This window comes from Colletotrichum truncatum (assembly GCF_014235925.2).
Source record: "Colletotrichum truncatum strain CMES1059 chromosome Unknown Contig_0001, whole genome shotgun sequence".
Classification (NCBI taxonomy): Eukaryota; Fungi; Ascomycota; class Sordariomycetes; order Glomerellales; family Glomerellaceae; genus Colletotrichum; species Colletotrichum truncatum.
The window spans coordinates 5,624,043-5,641,267 of NW_027222398.1; the positions used below are offsets into that span (position 1 = coordinate 5,624,043).

General features: G+C 51.4%; 6 protein-coding genes across 6 annotated transcripts; 4 read left to right on the forward strand and 2 right to left on the reverse strand.

The window, feature by feature from the left end:
- CTRU02_201566 (mitochondrial presequence protease) lies at nt 1-3,065 on the reverse strand (the record flags this gene model as incomplete). The annotated part of the gene is made up of 2 exons (XM_036729031.1): nt 1-2,731; nt 2,779-3,065. The coding sequence occupies 2 exons, from the start codon at nt 3,063-3,065 to the stop codon at nt 1-3; spliced, it is 3,018 nt and encodes a 1,005-aa protein (XP_036579182.1).
- Nucleotides 3,066-4,107: 1,042 nt separating this feature from the next.
- CTRU02_201567 (muscle-derived protein (neurite-outgrowth-promoting)) lies at nt 4,108-5,355 on the forward strand (the record flags this gene model as incomplete). Its single annotated transcript, XM_036729032.2, has 4 exons — nt 4,108-4,300; nt 4,567-4,838; nt 4,895-5,043; nt 5,097-5,355. 4 exons carry the CDS (start codon nt 4,108-4,110, stop codon nt 5,353-5,355), a joined length of 873 nt encoding a protein of 290 aa, XP_036579183.2.
- Nucleotides 5,356-6,923: 1,568 nt separating this feature from the next.
- CTRU02_201568 (uncharacterized protein) lies at nt 6,924-8,231 on the forward strand (the record flags this gene model as incomplete). The annotated part of the gene is made up of 1 exon (XM_036729033.1): nt 6,924-8,231. One exon carries the CDS (start codon nt 6,924-6,926, stop codon nt 8,229-8,231), a length of 1,308 nt encoding a protein of 435 aa, XP_036579184.1.
- A 718-nt stretch (nt 8,232-8,949) lies between these two features.
- CTRU02_201569 (2-nitropropane dioxygenase) lies at nt 8,950-10,005 on the forward strand (the record flags this gene model as incomplete). The annotated part of the gene is made up of 1 exon (XM_036729034.1): nt 8,950-10,005. One exon carries the CDS (start codon nt 8,950-8,952, stop codon nt 10,003-10,005), a length of 1,056 nt encoding a protein of 351 aa, XP_036579185.1.
- A 155-nt stretch (nt 10,006-10,160) lies between these two features.
- CTRU02_201570 (uncharacterized protein) lies at nt 10,161-10,913 on the reverse strand (the record flags this gene model as incomplete). The annotated part of the gene is made up of 1 exon (XM_036729035.1): nt 10,161-10,913. One exon carries the CDS (start codon nt 10,911-10,913, stop codon nt 10,161-10,163), a length of 753 nt encoding a protein of 250 aa, XP_036579186.1.
- Nucleotides 10,914-13,377: 2,464 nt separating this feature from the next.
- CTRU02_201571 (DNA polymerase subunit alpha B) lies at nt 13,378-17,103 on the forward strand (the record flags this gene model as incomplete). Its single annotated transcript, XM_070203883.1, has 6 exons — nt 13,378-13,626; nt 13,727-14,208; nt 14,403-14,458; nt 14,912-15,509; nt 15,566-16,883; nt 16,936-17,103. The coding sequence occupies 6 exons, from the start codon at nt 13,378-13,380 to the stop codon at nt 17,101-17,103; spliced, it is 2,871 nt and encodes a 956-aa protein (XP_070062465.1).
- Nucleotides 17,104-17,225: the final 122 nt, after the last annotated feature.

Genomic DNA, 17,225 nt, shown 5'->3' on the forward strand with positions numbered 1-17,225 from the left:
TCACTCGTCGCCGTTGATGTCCATCTCGTTGATGCTCCAAGTCCCATCCACCCATGGACGCTTCTCGCCTAGGAAAGCAACACGCTCCTCCTCTCTCTTCAGAGCCTCGACGATGTACTTTTGGGCAACATCGCGCACCTGCCCTTTGGAAACATCAAGAAGCTGCTCACGACGCTTCTGCTTCATCTCCTCGGTAATGCCTGACAAGAAGCGTCCCATACCCTCCGCGTTGACCGACTGCGGGGCATCTACACCCTGGAAGACGGAGATCTTGGCTTCCTCCAGGTCACGATCCGTCCATTCTTTGTCTCTGGCCCATTGGCCGGCGTTGCGCATGATGGACAGCGTGTTCTGCGGGTTGGGGTCACGGTAGGAATAAAATCCAAAAAGACCATCCAATCCGCGGGAGTAAGCCCCGCCCCCGTATGCACCTCCCTTTTCGCGAATTTCATGGTGGAGATGCTTGTGAGTAAGAAGCTGTGCTAGAATCTGTAATGGCGCACCGTCTGGTGACGTATAGGAGACGGTGGGAACAGCCAAAGAACCGTAGTAAACTTGATACGGCAACGGGAAGAAGGACTTGATGTTCCGCTGCAGCGAAGCAGGCTTAAAAGCCGACAGCGAAGGCTGGTCTTTAGAAAGCGTCGACATGAAGCTAGTCAGCGCATTCAGATTGGCGCCTGTGCTCTCGGACCCGCAAGTCAGTGCTGTGCGGAAGTTACTTCCGGAGAGCGCGATTTTCTGGATTTGTTTGAGCTTATCAATGACATCCACCAGCCCGTCCGATTCAGGCCGATTAGCAAGGGATGTCACAAGCTTGACTTGAGAGAGGCCGCCGATTTGCTGTCTCAACCATGCACTCCGGGTAAGTCCAGCTTCCGCGAAACCGCGGGCGTACTGGTGCCCCGAAGAGGCAATGTCATTGACAACGCCGTCAGCAGAGGCTTGAAGAAGCTGTCTGATGCGCAGGGCGGCCTCCGGGCTGTCAAAGTCCGTATCTTGCACAAGCTTGCGCAGTATATCAAACATTACAGGGACGTTTCTGTCCAAGGCCATGCCAGTGAAGATGAGACCCTCGCTTGCCTGATGGAAGTCCATTGGTGAGGGCGTCGAATGGTAACCCACGGATACGCCTCCAGTCTTCAACTTGATCAAGTCCTCAAGCTGCTCCATGGACATGTCTTTGGTTCCAAGTCGCATGATACTATCAGAGAAGAGCGGAATCAATTCTCTGAGTTCATCCGGGAGGTTTTCCAACGTGTTGATGGCTCGGAAGTAAGTCAAGCCATTTGTAGGGGCTTCGCGCCACTGGATCTTGACGTTGTTGGCGATCTCATCCCGCACAACTATGGGTTCCTTGCTGCGAGGTATGTCTTTGACGTGAACCGTCGGGAGGCAGCTAAGGTCTTCCGTATTAGACTTGCCTTGCTCGACCAGAAGGTTCAGCTCACGTTCCTCAAACTTCTTACGTGCTTCGGCTTCACCGCCAGCTTCTTTCGATGCCTGTTGGATCTTGGACGCCAGACGCTCCTTCTCCTCACGAGCCAAGTCATCGCTGAAGGTTGTCGAGGGCGCCATGGTGAAAGACAAGGTGTTGTCGTTCAACAAATACTTATCAATCAGGCTCTCCAGATAACCGCCCTTTGCGAGTTGTTTCTCAAATGCTGAAATGGTGTCGTTCCACGCAAGCGAGTCGAAGGGGTCAACTCCGGTAAACCACTTGGGCTTGAGTCTGTGCAGCATGGACATACCAAAGTTGGCCGTCTTGTGCTTCAAGGTTAACTCCAGCTGATGAAGAGAGCCGTCAATCTTGGTTCTGTCGAAGCCCTTCTGCCGAACCTCCTGAAGGATACGCTGTATCTCAGCCTTGAGTTTAGGCACGTCAGCCTCCTGAACACCGGTCAGACCGACAGAGAAGATGCCCAGTTTCGCCGAGCTGTCGTAACCAGCGTTGGGGCTAAAGTCGGTTCCCAGACCAGCCTCGATCAGACCACGGTATAAAGGCGATCCGTATCCATCCATCAGAAGGGTGGAAAGCAGTGCCAAAGAGAAGGTCTCGACAACATCGGTAGTGTCACCCATAATCCACGAGACAGACGTCTTAAACTGCCTGTCGGGGTCCACCAATGGGTCGAGGGGTCCGTGAACAGTAACTTCCTTGGGACCAGAGCTCAGGCTAATGGGCTGGTGGATAGTCGCATCCTCCTGTATCCTCTCAAAAGCACTGAGTTGGGCGTTAACCTCCTGCAGATGATCGGCCAGGGGCATATCTCCATAAGTGAACAGCTTGGCGTTGCTCGGGTGGTAGTGCTCGGCATGGAACTTGCGCAGTTGCTCATAAGTCAGATCGGTAATCTTCTGAGGGTCACCTCCAGAGTTGTTGATATCGGGGAAGATATGGTCCTGGAAGCGGATATAGAAGAGATAGCCGGCATCAGACATCTGCCCCTTCATCTCGTTGTAGACGACACCCTTGAAGACGAGATCGCTCTCCTCGCCGTTGGCTGCCTGTGGGTTCTCTGGTCCAATACGCCATCCCTCCTGAGTGTAATCAGATTCCTTCAGCAGAGGATGCAGTGTCGCATCCATATAAACCGACATCAGATTCTTGAAGTCCTGGGCATTCGTTGTCGCAAAGGGGTAGAAGGTATGGTCAGACGCAGTAAAAGCGTTCATGAAGTTGGAAAGCGTTCGCGGGAGCATCTTGAAGAAGGGATCGCGGATTGGGTACCTAGTTGATGTTAGATTAGGAATGCTTCTGAGAGTGTTGAAGACTACCTCTGGCTGCCACACAGCGTGGTATGCTCTAAGATATGAGGTACACCAGTGTCATCTGGGGGGTTCGTCTTGAAACCAATAGAAAAGACATTATTGCTGTCGTCGCGCGCAATGTGAAGATAGTCGGCGCCAGTCTTGTCATGTTGGAGGTGAAGGGCTGTCAGCTCCAGCTCCGGCACGTGCTTCGTCCGCAGTAGAGTGAAGCCATGGAGCTTGTCGCCGGGCTTGGGATACTGAGATAACTCAGTAACGGCTTTCTTAGCCGTGTTGACGGCATTCCGCAACATTCTGAACGGGTATAGGAGACGTCTGGCAGAGGATTAAACAGACATCAACATGTCCCAGGAAAGAATGTTGAAGATATGACGATCGAAGAGGTGCGAAAAGAATGACTCTGCTACTAGGAGGCGCGTGGTCCCAGAGCCTAGTACTTTAGGTGAGGTAGGAGCCACTGTGGACCGTGGAGGCGATTCTCAATTCGCAGCACTTGCTGATTTCCATGCCAGCACTGGAAATTTTTAGGCCTGGCCGGCTCTGATCGGAAAGTGTAGCTCCACCCAGCTCCAACTGGCGGGCGCCATTCGTCATCACACAGTGATTGTGGGGTCCATATTCATCAAAACGCTTTGTGTGGCACTACCGGGTCGGTGGGTGTGCGTAACGCATTAACGGGCAGCTAACACGGTGCAACCAGAGACTGCCAGAGCTGCCCGGTGAGTTGGGACGCTGTCAGCTAGCCAAGTACCTTCTCCATAAGGCACTTTATTCTCCTCCCTTCCACGCTGCACAGAAATCACAAAACCCAAAGGCGACGGACCAGTGGAATCAAGTGCAATATCGTCATTTGTATCAATACTAACAAACAGAGACTGTGCACCTCGGTGACAAGTCGCTGATTCCTTAACCCAAGCACTATAGAGGTGTACATGGGTCATTCGCCGTCTCCGGATACGCTACTCGGGTACGGGTACAGGTACGAGGCCCTGCAGCACTCCTCCACCCGTTTTTCTCGAGTACAGTGGCATTTCTAATGCGCACACGCCTGAACACCAGACCAGGCCACGCTACTCCCGCTCTAGCCACTCGTTCCGTACAACGCCCAAAATTCTGCGAAGGGGTTCAACGAAGGGATCACCAACCACTGACAGCAAGTTAACGACGGCCGTTTAATTGCTGCTGTCAGTCTGCTGTGGGGGACTAGGCTTTTGCACCCGCTTATTTTGCGACGCCGACCCGCTCGATCGATCGAACACGAATGCGAAGACCAGACTCTGGTGACAAGACCGTACCGAACGTTGACTCGACTGCCCCTCTCCTACTTGCCGAGGAATGCCCATCAGCCAGGCAGACGCCGCAATGTCGAACGGTCAGGAAGGTCATGCACACGCGCCTGTGGCGTCGTTAAAGAAGGGGAAGCAGAAAAAGGCGGTTGACTCAAATGAGTCTGCGAAGCTGCTTGCGCAACGCATCTCACAGTTAGAGCAAGAGTCTGCTGGGGAGAAGGACCAAGAAGCAGAGATTGGTGCGTAACACCTCCCACTCGTTGTTTTGTATGCCGGGCAGACAGACCGGACCAAGTATGTCGCGTGAGCCTTCAGTCTCACAGCACCCCTCTCGATATCGGACTCTGCGAGGAAGCGAGTGCTGCTGCAAACATTGGCTGGCCTATTTTTGCCCAAGGGCGAGTTTGCGATGCGGCGGCAGCACTCCGAGTCTCTCTCGCACCCCCGCTCTTTGGGTCTTTATAAACTTTGTATTGGGTGTAATGACTGACTCTTTACCCTGCAGAACGTGAGGTCAAACGGGCAAATCGTGACCTGGCCCAACAAGTGGCAAAGATGAGCGACTTGCAAAAGATCGAACACCTGACCCGCAGGTCCAGCGAACTGTTGGCCGACATGCGGCGCGTTGAGCGGGAGAATCAGAAGAACAAGAAACGCGGTGATACCCTGCAAAAGGAAAAGGATGCAAACCGTACAGAACTTAGCAAGACAGTTGGTCTGAAGGAAAAGCTTGAGAAGTTATGCCGGGAATTACAACGGGACAACAACAAGTATAAGGTCCGCGATACACCTCGTCAAGGATTCTGATGAGGACCACGCTGACCTTGTTCCAGAACGAGAACAAGACTCTTCAAGACAATCTGAAGCACAACAGTGCGGCCTATGATGAGAAACATGCGGCCCTGCTGTCTAAGCTCGAAGGGATTCAGGAAGAGAAAGATCATCCGCGAAAGCAGGTAGTCGATATGAGCGTTGATACTCTGTGGGTCTAATTTGGCTTCTGCTCAGACGAACATGCGACTAACATGGAGAAAGTTTCCGAAACCGCTTCAAGTCGTTCATTGAACAGTATGAACTGCGTGAGCTACACTTTCATTCTTTAATGCGTACGAAAGAGTTGGAAGTTCAGTACAACATGGCACGCTATGAACGAGAGAAGAAGCTGGCCGAGGCCGAGGCAACCAGGGCGCGAAATCTTCAGACCCAGGTCCAGACATTCACTAAGACCGAAACTGAGCTGAGGAACCAACTCAACGTCTACGTTGACAAGTTCAAGCAGGTACGGACATGTTAGCTGAGATTCGTACACGAGGCTTGTTCGCTGACACATCAAGGTTGAGGACACGCTTAATAACAGTAATGACCTCTTTTTGACGTTTCGGAAAGAAATGGAGGACATGTCGAAGAAGACGAAGCGTCTAGAGAAGGAGAACGAGACGATGAAGCGCAAGCACGAGGCTACTAACGCCAACATCATCCGCATGGCTGAGGAGCGCGAGGATTGGCGGAAGAAGGCCGCTGAAGCGACCAAAAGGGCCGAGAAACTGAGGAGCATCATCGAACAGATGCAGCAACAGGGTCGCAAGGTTCCACCGGGGATGGCGGCAACTCTGGAAAGTTGCTATTCCGATAGCAACGGCCATATGGATGGCGATGGGAGCGATTACTCCGATGAGGAGGAGGGCGAGGAGGACCCGAGCGAATTCGACGACGATACGGAGGAAGAGCCTCAACCTGCGGAGCCAGAGCCGCCTCGTCCTTACGGACCAGAGCGGCCGCCAGCGCCTCAAGCTACGACGAACGGTCATTAGGAATCCGGACGGAGTACGTCAGCGGCCAGTACTACGGGAGGATCTCAACCTGACAGTGAAGATGCTGCCAATAAACCACAAGGGGGTAGATGGACTCTTTGTGGGGCATCGACTCGTTTCCTTGCACGTATTTCACGCTTCTGTCGATCAAAGATCAACATGCTTGTTTCGCTGTTTGCGATTTAGGTAAGGCGGACGTCGGCAATTGCTGGAAAAAGTTGCGCAGCTACACCAGCCGTGAAAATCAAGGAGCGTTCCACCGTATGAGTGGCGAGGATTTGAGTACTGTTTGGTTCTGGTAGACTCTGTCTTGTATGGCAACATTGTTCTGTAGCAGCGGTTCTGAATACAAGCGAAATCTCCACATAGGTCAGTGAGCTTTGCAGTCTGAGTGTCTCTTACCATGAAGATTTGGCAATTTAACAAGGCAGATTCGGGCACCTCTATTTCGTTGATTCACTATCAAAACATCAGGGCATTGTTGGACATCCTAGTCCTCACTTGACGATTGTGACGTCGGCTACCAGGGGTCAGGAAAACGCTAAGCCACAGCTGACCAACACCCCAAAGATGCCTCGCAATTTCCCCATATCCACCCAGCAACAAGTGGTATTTTTTCCCTAGCACACAGCCACAGGAAACAAGCACAACAGTGTAAGCAGCTTCAGCGCACGTGCCATCCCTCGATAATGTAAAGCCCATCAGCACCCGCTCTGCCGCTGCACCTGCAGCTACCTGAGGGGAGAAGCGCCGCGACCAGTGGAATTTTGGGCCCAACTTTTGACAGCTGAGATTGACTGCGTTTTGTTTTCGACGCATTTGAAACCAACATTACTCGCCTTATCCCCGTTCCATGGCTCCCTTCACCTCTTGATTGCCTCCTTGCCCGACCTACCCACTCTTTTTGTTGCATTTCTCTGCTCTATTTCAATCTCAAGGCCTCGGCGATACAAATAGAGAGAGCTGAATTGGTCGAGGCCAGCCGATCGCAGGACGCACTCTCTTCTTATGCCCGCGACGTCATCTTTCCAGACCCGCAGCCATCATCATCATGGCTACTCACTTCCTCGAAGATCCGCGACTCCGCCAGCGCTGGAACCAGATATCGCATAATGCTGGAGAAGTGACAGAAAATGCAGCCGCTGGTATCTGGAGTTTCCAGCATCATTACATCAATCCCTGCCTTGCCGCCCTTGCCAGCTCGATAGAACAGTGCGCCACCCCTTGTCTAGGCGATCGAGAAGAGCGGGCGAGACGAAGACGAGAGCGAGAGCGTGCAGGCGGGCGAGCGGAATACAGCTTTGACTTTTACGACGATTGGTACGCCGAGGACCAGGATGGCGGATTCTTGGGTGGCTGGAGCAATGACGACTGGGATCGCCTACTCGCGGGCACTGGGTCCCAACGTAAGCACGCTGGCGAAGTGCAAGATCAACCCAAGAGGAAGCGTGGGATGAGCTACGGGACACGAGGCAGAGGGAGCAAAGTGTCTGAATCTGATCCAACCATCATCCCCAGCACACAGCCGATAGGCTTCTTGGGCAAGTTGCCATGGAAACTGGGTAAGACGCTTCGATACAAGCCCAGCGCGGCTGATCTGCAGGATCACCCTCGACAGCATGATGAGATGGGCATGGGCGAGGCTGAGCCTCTTCTCGGAGACGACGACTCGGATGATGCCATCTATCAAAGTCGATTTGCCAAGACTAGAAATCGGAGCGGGACGACAGGGTCGGGGGATACGTCAGACTCGTATAGGTCTCGGGGTGATTTGTTCCCCAGTGACGGCGAGGGTGAGGAAGATGCCGTGCCCTTAGACGACGAGTTTATGGTCCTGGACAAGGTTCGGGACGACCGGAGCAGCAGTAAGACGAAATCTAGCAAGGGCAAGCGCCGAGCAGACGGCCGCCCAATGTCTCGGACAGTATCAAGAGCTACCATCAACTCCAACCATTCAATCCTCAGTCCAAGGCCGCGAAGAGGCTCGACAAGCATACCTAATACTCCAGACACACCATTCGCACTCTCGATGGAGGAGCTGCAGCAGGAGGAAGAGCGGATCCAGCGGGAAGAGGACGAGGAAGTGGAGCGCAAGCGGCGGGCTGCTTCACAACTGGCATCGGAACGTGGCCTGCATGATGTCGGGCCCGAAGCGCCTCCCCCCGAAGGAATTTCGGATGCGAAAGTGATCGGGGTGGAGCATGTGTCAGAGCCTCCGAGTCAGAGGGGGCCGCCACCCGAGTCAACGGAAGAAATAATGAACAGTAACGAAGCGCCGGTGATCCGGCCTACGATGCAAGAGGAACACTTTATACCAACTGAGGAATTCGTTCCCGCACGGCTACCAAACTTCAGGTAGCTCACAGACAAGACGCATGGGGCCATACTTATGGATTGCGAATTACAGTTCGACCCCAAGCGTCGATTGCAATGTTGTATTAATAGTCGGGGGCTCCCGACGAATAATCATGTCATTTATGATACCAATGTCCTGAACGGGATATGAGCATTTCAATAGAGCAGCACGATCATCGAATTATGTTTGAAAAAGTCATTTCGACCTCGTAGTGTTTCTCGCCAAAATTTGTGGTGACACAGACAATTGATAAGCACATGGCACTCATTCGATTTCCCATTCATACAAGCACGAGATTTTGTGGTGTGCCTCACGTGCACCTATGGCATCCAGTTTCAGGCCTCCCGGAGCCGGGGCCTTTGGGCGAACTGCTGTCCCAAGGAGGCAATTGCCTCGGTGTATTTCCCCGCAGCTGAGCTCCCCACACTCGCCTCTCCGGCAAGATTTCCCCAGATTACCTAGATTACCTAGGTACCCAGCTTGGTATGCCAAAGATAACTAAAATGTAGAAGCGAGCTCTGCGTTTCCTCGTGTGTGTTTTTTATTCCGATTGTATTTCTTTCCCGTGACTGCTATCTAATACATCTTGCATAGCACTTCCAATTGAAGCATTTCTTACACAGCCGCTTTCTGCTCCTCCCAGCGTTCTCGGAATCTTGATAACTGATCCTCATCGAAAATCCAACTGTTCAACTTCACAGACAGCTGAGGTTCATTCAAAATGGCACCCACAGGTCCAATCACGACGCCCATAACTACCCTTCTAGGGGTTAAACATCCTATCCTCCTTGCTGGTATGGCCCGCACGTCTGGCGGACTTCTCGCTGCCGCTGTTTCCAATGCAGGAGGCCTCGGTGTCATTGGTGGCTTCCAGTACACCCCGGATCAGCTGCGAGAGATCATCGCCGAGATGAAGGAGAACTTCAAGTCCCCAGATCTCCCATTTGGCGTCGACCTCGCCCTCCCCCAAGTTGGCGGCAACGCACGCAAGACCAACCACGACTACACGGGTGGCAAGCTCGACGAGCTCATCGACATCACAATCGAGTCCGGCGCCCGTCTCTTCGTCAGCGCCGTCGGTGTGCCCCCCAAGCACGTTATTGACAAGCTACATAACGCGGGCATCTATGTCATGAACATGGTTGGCCATCCGAAGCACGCCGTCAAGGCGCTAGATCTCGGCGTTGATATTATTTGCGCGCAGGGAGGCGAGGGAGGCGGACACACTGGTGATGTGGCCAACTCAGTTCTCATTCCGGCCGTTGTGGATGTGGCAAGGAGGTACCGACCCAAGATGCTGAACGGGGGAACTGCGCTTGTGATCGCTGCGGGAGGTATTTATAACGGTCGGTCGTTGGCGAGTTCGCTCATGCAGGGCGCTGTAGGCGTATGGGTTGGCACTCGCTTCGTGGCCTCTGTCGAGGCTGGGTGCAGTCAAGAGCACAAGGAGGAGGTTGTATCATGTGGGTTCGACGGCACGGAACGCACACTTGTGTTGTCTGGCAGACCGCTACGGATGAAGACCAACGAGTATATTCGCAAGTGGCACTCGCAGCCAGACCGTGTCAAGCAGCTTTGTGACCAGGGTATCGTTCCTATCGAGTTTGATTTCAATGAGGGCAACGACGTCGATCCGCCTCACCTCATGGGACAAGTGGCTGGTGCCATCGATAAGATTCAGCCAGCAGGAGAGATTGTGGATGAAATGGTCAAGGAAGCGGTCGACATGTTGAAACTCGGAAGTGTATATTTGGGTAACGAGCGAAGCAGGCTATGAAAGCACATGAATTGTACAGATAGTATTTATTATTACCGGATCATCACGGATGAATTAACTAAATAAACTTGACTACATAAGGAAATGGGGTATTCTGGTCGCTATCCCAAGTAAACAGTACGCCGTCCAATGATTCAGATAGTTACTTTCGCCCTTTAAACAAACTCTCCAACACGGACTTCTGTGTGCCCCCATCCTTGGGCCAAGTCCCGCAACTCATCTTCTATCCTCTCTGCCTCTTCCTTGGAAAGTCCTAGTCGGGTTTGCATGCTACTCGGTGTACCCAATTCCTTGATCTCGGGGAACGGCACTATGTTTGATCTCGTAGCACCGCCAAGAACCAGTGTGATTGAGTCCAGACCAGAACGATACCGGCACTTCAACCAAGAAGCTGGACTCCTGAACGGCTCCTCACAAACGACGATGACATGCCTGGCACCGCGAACAGGAAAGCCACCGCCACCCTTGCCCTCGACAATGGCAATGCTGTCATGGTTGAAGTCGATGTATATCCGCCGATCTCCCCAGGTATTTAATCTGACGAGGGTGTACCTCCTCAGAGCCTCATAACGGGCCTCTCGGTTCACTGAGAGAAGTGCTGGGTTCGGCGCATGTGTTGCGAGGAGCGTCCGCGGCGGCAGCGCGTGGTTCCAGATTTTTAGGCGGAGCTCAGCCGGAAGTCTCGAAAAGGGAGTGAAGGAGTGCTCTGGTCCGCGGACCTGTAGGCGAAGGGAGTCGAAGTGACTTGCTATGACGGCTGATTTGCGCCGCGCCTCCGCCGTTATGACAGTGGTTACTGTGTGAGCGAAGTGGGCGGCGAAGACAAGTGGAATGAGTGGGAGGGGCATCTCGTTGTTTGGGCTGTGCGTCGCCTCGCTCTTGAGTTTGTGTGAAATGACGGGACACATTGTAAAGAATAATAAGTGATCTATCAGGCAAAATAGGAGAAGACGAGGGGGGGTTGGGAAGTGGTTCTAAATGATATTGGCCCTAAGAATGAGCCCAATAAAAGCGGCGAACAATGTTGGTTGATAGGCAACGCCTCCTAAGCGTCTACTCCTTTTCTTTCTTGTTAGGGTTTAACGGATAGGGGCGAACAGATGACCTCGATTTTCACTTGGGAAGGGGGCGAGTAGCTTTTAGTACCTTGCCGATGTGTATGACGAAGGAATTCCGGTCTTTACAAAAACCTTGCCGGCTGTTCTGGGCGGAACTTGCGAATCCAAGTTCACGGTGCTGCCGGAGCGGATAGTGGTGGCGGACAAGCCACAGCAGGACAACGTCGGTCTGGAGCTTTGCAAATTTTGGTCTAGGCAGCCCGCTTCTATCTTGGAGACGAAAGGGTAACAGTGTCCGATTGGGGTTGGAATCATAAAGGCGAGCACTAAGGTGTTCTAGTACGGGGTCGGTGGCTGTTGTCTTTCTTTGTTCTTTGTTTGAAGAGTCGGAGTTTAATCGGAGGCCTGAGTGCCAAAGAGCGTTTTGGTAAATCGGTACTCTGGATGGTGGGAATTTGAGAAAGGGCCGGACTACCCTTTTGTGTTTTCTCGTTTCTGGGCTGTGCTGTGGTGTCTTAATCGGAGGCTTCCTCACTTGAATAGTATTTGGTTCGGCGTATTGTGGGAGGCTGGTGAGGTCTTTGATAGTTAATATTGGGGCTTGATAGCTGGATATAAGCAGGTTTAGTGTCGGATGTGCCCTTTGCAGCCACTTCGCCTACATAACCCATGAACAACATTAGGAGGACGTTGTCTTCTTTACTTGAGGAGCGGCAAACTAATTATTTGAGAGTTGTTGACATGCAGGAAGCCGATAAATCATCGTCGTATCGATCATGCACGAAAACTAGACGTGGTCATACTTATCCATGTATCCAGAATCATGCTGAAGAAACGTCAGACTGTCTGAGACAATGGCGGTCTTGACGTTGTGGTGACTGATGTCAGGAGGCCGGGAGGTGCATAAACAGGGAAGGGGTAGAAATGCCTGGCTGGGAGCCGCCGTTGTACATAATTTGATAGGGCTGCCGGATGACCTGTACCGGAAAACCGAGACAGGTCTAGCACCATGACCATACCGATCGGGAAGCCATGCGATGAGCATCCTAATTTCCCCCAGAGACTGAGACATAGGGTTTACCTGATCTCGCCGCCGAGGCATATCAAAGACTGAAAAGTCGCATGATTGTAAGTAACATTGCTTCTCCCTCATCAGTACCCCTCAAGTTGCGTGACGGTGGACGTTATACCTAGGTTTAGTGTTCCAGAACGAGGCCTTCACTTCCATGTCGGATATTCTGTAACCCTCTATATGTTAGGTTAATGCATAATACACGCTACCAGAGCAAGATCAGGGTCTTTTTTCTCGCCAACGGGTTTTTTCGATTATGGAAACTTCCAAATAGATGTGCGGCCTACTCGCCTCACGCATAAGTATGGCTTGCAGCGCTCCAATGACCTCATCTTGCCTTTGAACATGATCGTAATCACGGTCGCTTAAATACTGTGATCGAAAAGGTTTGCTGATTGGCTCCAGTCTTCACGACTGGACCAAGGGACCGAGACTTGAAGTTTCAAGTCACTGTCGGAAATCGCAGTGATGGGTCACAACCCTCTTCACACCCTTACTTAACGTAGAACATGAGCTTTTATGTTAGTTATAGGGCTTTCGTCACAGGTATGCCGTTGTTGCGTGGTATAAACTATATGCTACAGAAGCACGAGGAGAATGACATGCCCCGTATTTGCAGAACCCATTTCACTCATGTCAGAAGTCGGTTGGTAAGTATGCCGTATGGTTGGAATCGGACATATTTCTCTAAGATGCATTTCTAAAGCCCTGGATCTTCTTGGAAAACACTGCCCGGCCGGTGATTCTTTTGTAATAACCGACCGCTCAACCTCGAAAACATCAACGATCGAGAGCAACATGAAATGCATGGGCTAGTCGATGCCGCTTACAAGATATGCTCGAGTTCGCGAAAAGTTACGGGTGTCAACTTCTATTTATATTGATCATTCAATCGGCTAACCACCTTCTATTCTAATTGTCTTCTGTATCCTTCGAGCAGCTATTTGTTTGCTTGTTACTCAGGAAGGAAAGACCTTACCAAAATGAGAGGCTTGGAATTTATTATTGGAAGGAACAAGGGGAGAACAGAAACCGTTTTCAACTCTTTTGCTTTCTCCCCTCAGTTGTTCTTATTGCTCTCTTCCTTTCTGATTCCGCAACATTATATAGTTTTTTGATTCCCCCACGTCTTCCCTCTTCCATCCAGCCTAACCATCTGTCTGGACCTCAACCCAATTGTAGGTTGCTCTTCACTCCACAACACAAGCCCATCCCGTCAGCCAATCATTATTTTAAGCCATCATGTCTACCATTGAAGCTTCGGAGAGACCCAACTCTCAAGTCAGCGTGCCTAATGCGGGCAAGGCGAAGCTCACAGTTCCTCCTCACAAGGCAGTCCGTTGTCATATTTGTCAAGAACTCTTTGATGATGAGCAGGGTCTCATAAAACACAAACTTTGGGCGATGAAAATCAAAGGCACCCACGCACACTGTACGGTTTGCACCATGGAATTCAAAACCATGGATGCTCAGCAGAAACACATGCTAGAGGTGAGCAAAACACCCTCCGGCTACGTGAAAAGCATCAGCATAAAAACTCAGAGTACAACAAGTAATGTGGCAAAGATAATGGCTAATATGTAAATTATAGGCACATCCCTATGACCAAAACATCGTCTGTCCTGGCTGCCAGAATCGTTTCGTTCGCCTGGCTGGATGGATGAAGCATCTGGAACACGATGAGTGTTATGGAATCAAGCGAGCAGACGTTGACAAAAATCGAGCCGAGAAACTGCTATTCGCCCATGAGCTGGAGAAGAGAAGCGGCTCACAGTTTGGTGACTATTTCCCGGTCAATCATCCAAGTGTTCAGTCAGCCATGAGCATCGTCTCTAAGCCTTACATGGCCCACCCTTCCTTTTTCAAGCCCGATGACTTCCCCGACCTCAAGGAGGCCGAGGAATCTTTGCAGAAAGGGGCCAGCATTGAGGACAAGTCTGCTTCGGGTACCCTGATTGCCACGACTGCCTCGACGACTGGTGACATCAACAACCCTTACCACCCTAGATTTGACGAAAATAGGTACTACAACAAATTTTCTGGCAAATTCAAGTGCCCTCAGAAATCGTGCTTGTAAGTTACCCGTTCTCGGATTCTAGTTTCTACATTAACGCCAGCAGTAAAACTTTTGGTTCGGCTAAATCATTGGTTGCACACATGAAATCATCCATCTCTCACTACAACGCCAAGCTTCAATGCCCTGGATGCTTGCGCTGGTTTAAAGACGTGTCTGCCCTTACTGCTCACTCAGAGTCAGAGACGAATAGATGCGCTATCCGACACTCTGAAAACTATCGTGTCTATCTTACCCAGCTCACTGGAGGTATGGCAGACGTCCTTGAAAGAAACGAAGACAAAACGGTTAGATACGATGTCAGCACTGAGGCTGTCATCAAATTTGGGCTCGCCCAGCAAGCTCAGAAGGTAACAGAGGTTTTCATGACGAAGGAGAGTGCTGAGCTCCAGGACCTCCCCCCACGCGATCCCGTTTGGTGATTGAATTTGCTGCATTGGAAGTGCGATCTAAAGCATTGAGGTTGATAGGAAGATCAAGTGTACTAGTTACTAGAAGGCTGCAACAGCATACAAACACTCGAATACCCGAGAAGGTTCTGTTTGTTAGATTAAACCCTGTGTATGTGTTGTCAATCTTATTGTGGCACTGGCAAGCGGTGCATGTGTTGAATCGGAGGCTAGGACCACTAAGGGACAACGGAAAGCCGTGCAGATGAACTAGTTGCACTGTAACCCCGCCTAATTGCACTTTACGCGCCAGTTTCCCCACGACGCGCTTCACGCGTCGCACTGAAGGCTCAATCCTCAAACTTCCCCTTTGAGACTAAATTGACCGGCAACAAACAAGAATTGCGACTGATCACCACTGATATCATGGCCGAATCTGAGCTCCAGGAGCTTTTCACTTCAGGTGACAAGGGCCTTGAGCCCGACGTTCTCTCCGAACTCCAGTCCATAATGCGTTTGCATGAGCTTTCTGCAGAGGACGTTTTTTACAAATGGGAATCTTTTTGCATCAAGATGGATATGGACGCCACGAACCCCCAAATTACCCATATTCGCAATTTCAAGAAGGATATTCAGGACACACTGGAGAAGATCAACAAACAACAGACGCACATCAAGTCCGAGAAGCGCGGGCATGGTACCCCCAGAGTAAGAGGTGGTGATGTATTTGGCATGCTGGATGGCCTGGTGCCAAGTACGCCGTCGTCAGGGAAATTGAACAAGTCTAGCAGCCTGCGCAAGAAAACGCATGAGACGCCAACCATGTCAAGAGTCAAGGCCGAGATTCCTTCCAGTTCACCCGACTACAAGGGGGCTTCGAGGATGGAGGAACAGCTGAACTCGATGCAGATGTGAGCAACAATTTGTGAGAGACCACGTGTGCAAGGAAGCTAATAACCGCACTTAGTCCGAGTTCCTTCAATGACCGACAAAATGCTGGCGACACCATTGAAGTTTTGAACGATCACTTAAGCCCTCCTGAGGCACCCATCTGCCCTTACTCAGAATCCCGTATCAAGTTGACGGCTGCGTCGGACCAAAAGAAGCTTGCATATAAACCCCTGGCCATGAAGCTGTCTGAAGCTTCCGAGATCCTCGATGACAGGATAGACGAGTTCATGAGTATTGTTCAGGAGTACCACAAGCTTGATCTTTCAGAGTTTGGCAGCGCAGCTAGTCAAAGCACTACAACAGTAATCGCTGTCGGCCGCATCGCTTCTGATGCGCCAGAGGGGAAGTTGAACGCAGCATCTCTCGTATTGGAACTGTCAAGACGAATGGGTGGCGGCCAACGTGTTTCGCTGAACATGCAGAACAAAGGATATAGCTTTTTCCCTGGCCAGGTTGTGGCTCTGAAGGGCATCAACACATCCGGAAATGAGTTCGTTGTTGAAGATGTTCTCGAAGTCCCCTTACTTCCTAATGCCGCCTCAACACCAGCTGCATTGGCCGCACATCGCGAAAAGCTGCGAGGAGACCCCGACGCCATGGATACAGACTCGGACCCCGCGCCCCTGAACGTCATTTACGCCTCCGGACCCTACACCGCAGATGACAACCTTGACTTCGAGCCTCTGCATGCTCTCTGTGACCAAGCAGCCGACACCTATGCCGATGCTCTTGTTCTCACAGGGCCATTTATCGACAGCGAGCATCCCCTAATCGCCACTGGTGACTTCGACTTGCCTGAAGAAGCGGTCATCGAGCCGGATACTGCAACCATGTCGACGGTCTTCAAATACCTGTTTTCTCCAGCTCTCAACCGTCTGGTATCCGCTAACCCCAGTATCACAATACTTCTTGTTCCCTCGGTCCGCGACGTCATTGACAAACACGTCTCCTGGCCTCAAGACTCCGTCCTGAAGAAGGAACTCGGCCTCCCCAAGACAGCTAGAATTGTCACCAACCCCATGACATTGTCCATGAACGAAATGGTCATGGGCATTTCCTCTCAAGACATTCTTTGGCAGCTGAAGCATGAGGAACTGGTCGCTCGCCCCTCGGACACTAATCCTTTGTCGAGGCTTTCCCGACATTTGCTTGAGCAGAGACACTTCTTCCCACTTTTCCCGCCCACGGATCGCCAGAAGCTGCCCAAGACTGGCACTGAGGAGGGAATACCACCAGGTGCTATGTTAGATCTTAGCTACCTAAGGCTGGGTGAGATGGTCAACGTTCGACCTGATGTGCTGATTGTTCCTAGTTTCCTCCCACCGTTTGCTAAGGTAGATATTCCATCCATGCTGCAGGTGCCAATGTGTCTAACCTTTCGATTAGGTTGTTGAGAGCGTGCTTGTGATTAACCCCGGCTACCTGTCGAAGAGGCGAGGTGCAGGCACATACGCGCGACTCACATTATTCCCGTTAAAGGTCGATGGCCAGTCGGAGGCCATGTTGAGCCACGGCATTTTCGATCGTGCGCGTGTGGAGGTCAAGAAAATCTAGGGCATGTACGGGAATGACTCTTCTATGTATATGACGGCGGCAAGGTTTCATTAGGAGTTTGGATATATTCAGCATCGCTCCACGATGAGACTGATTAGGATACACTCTAATACAATTAAGAC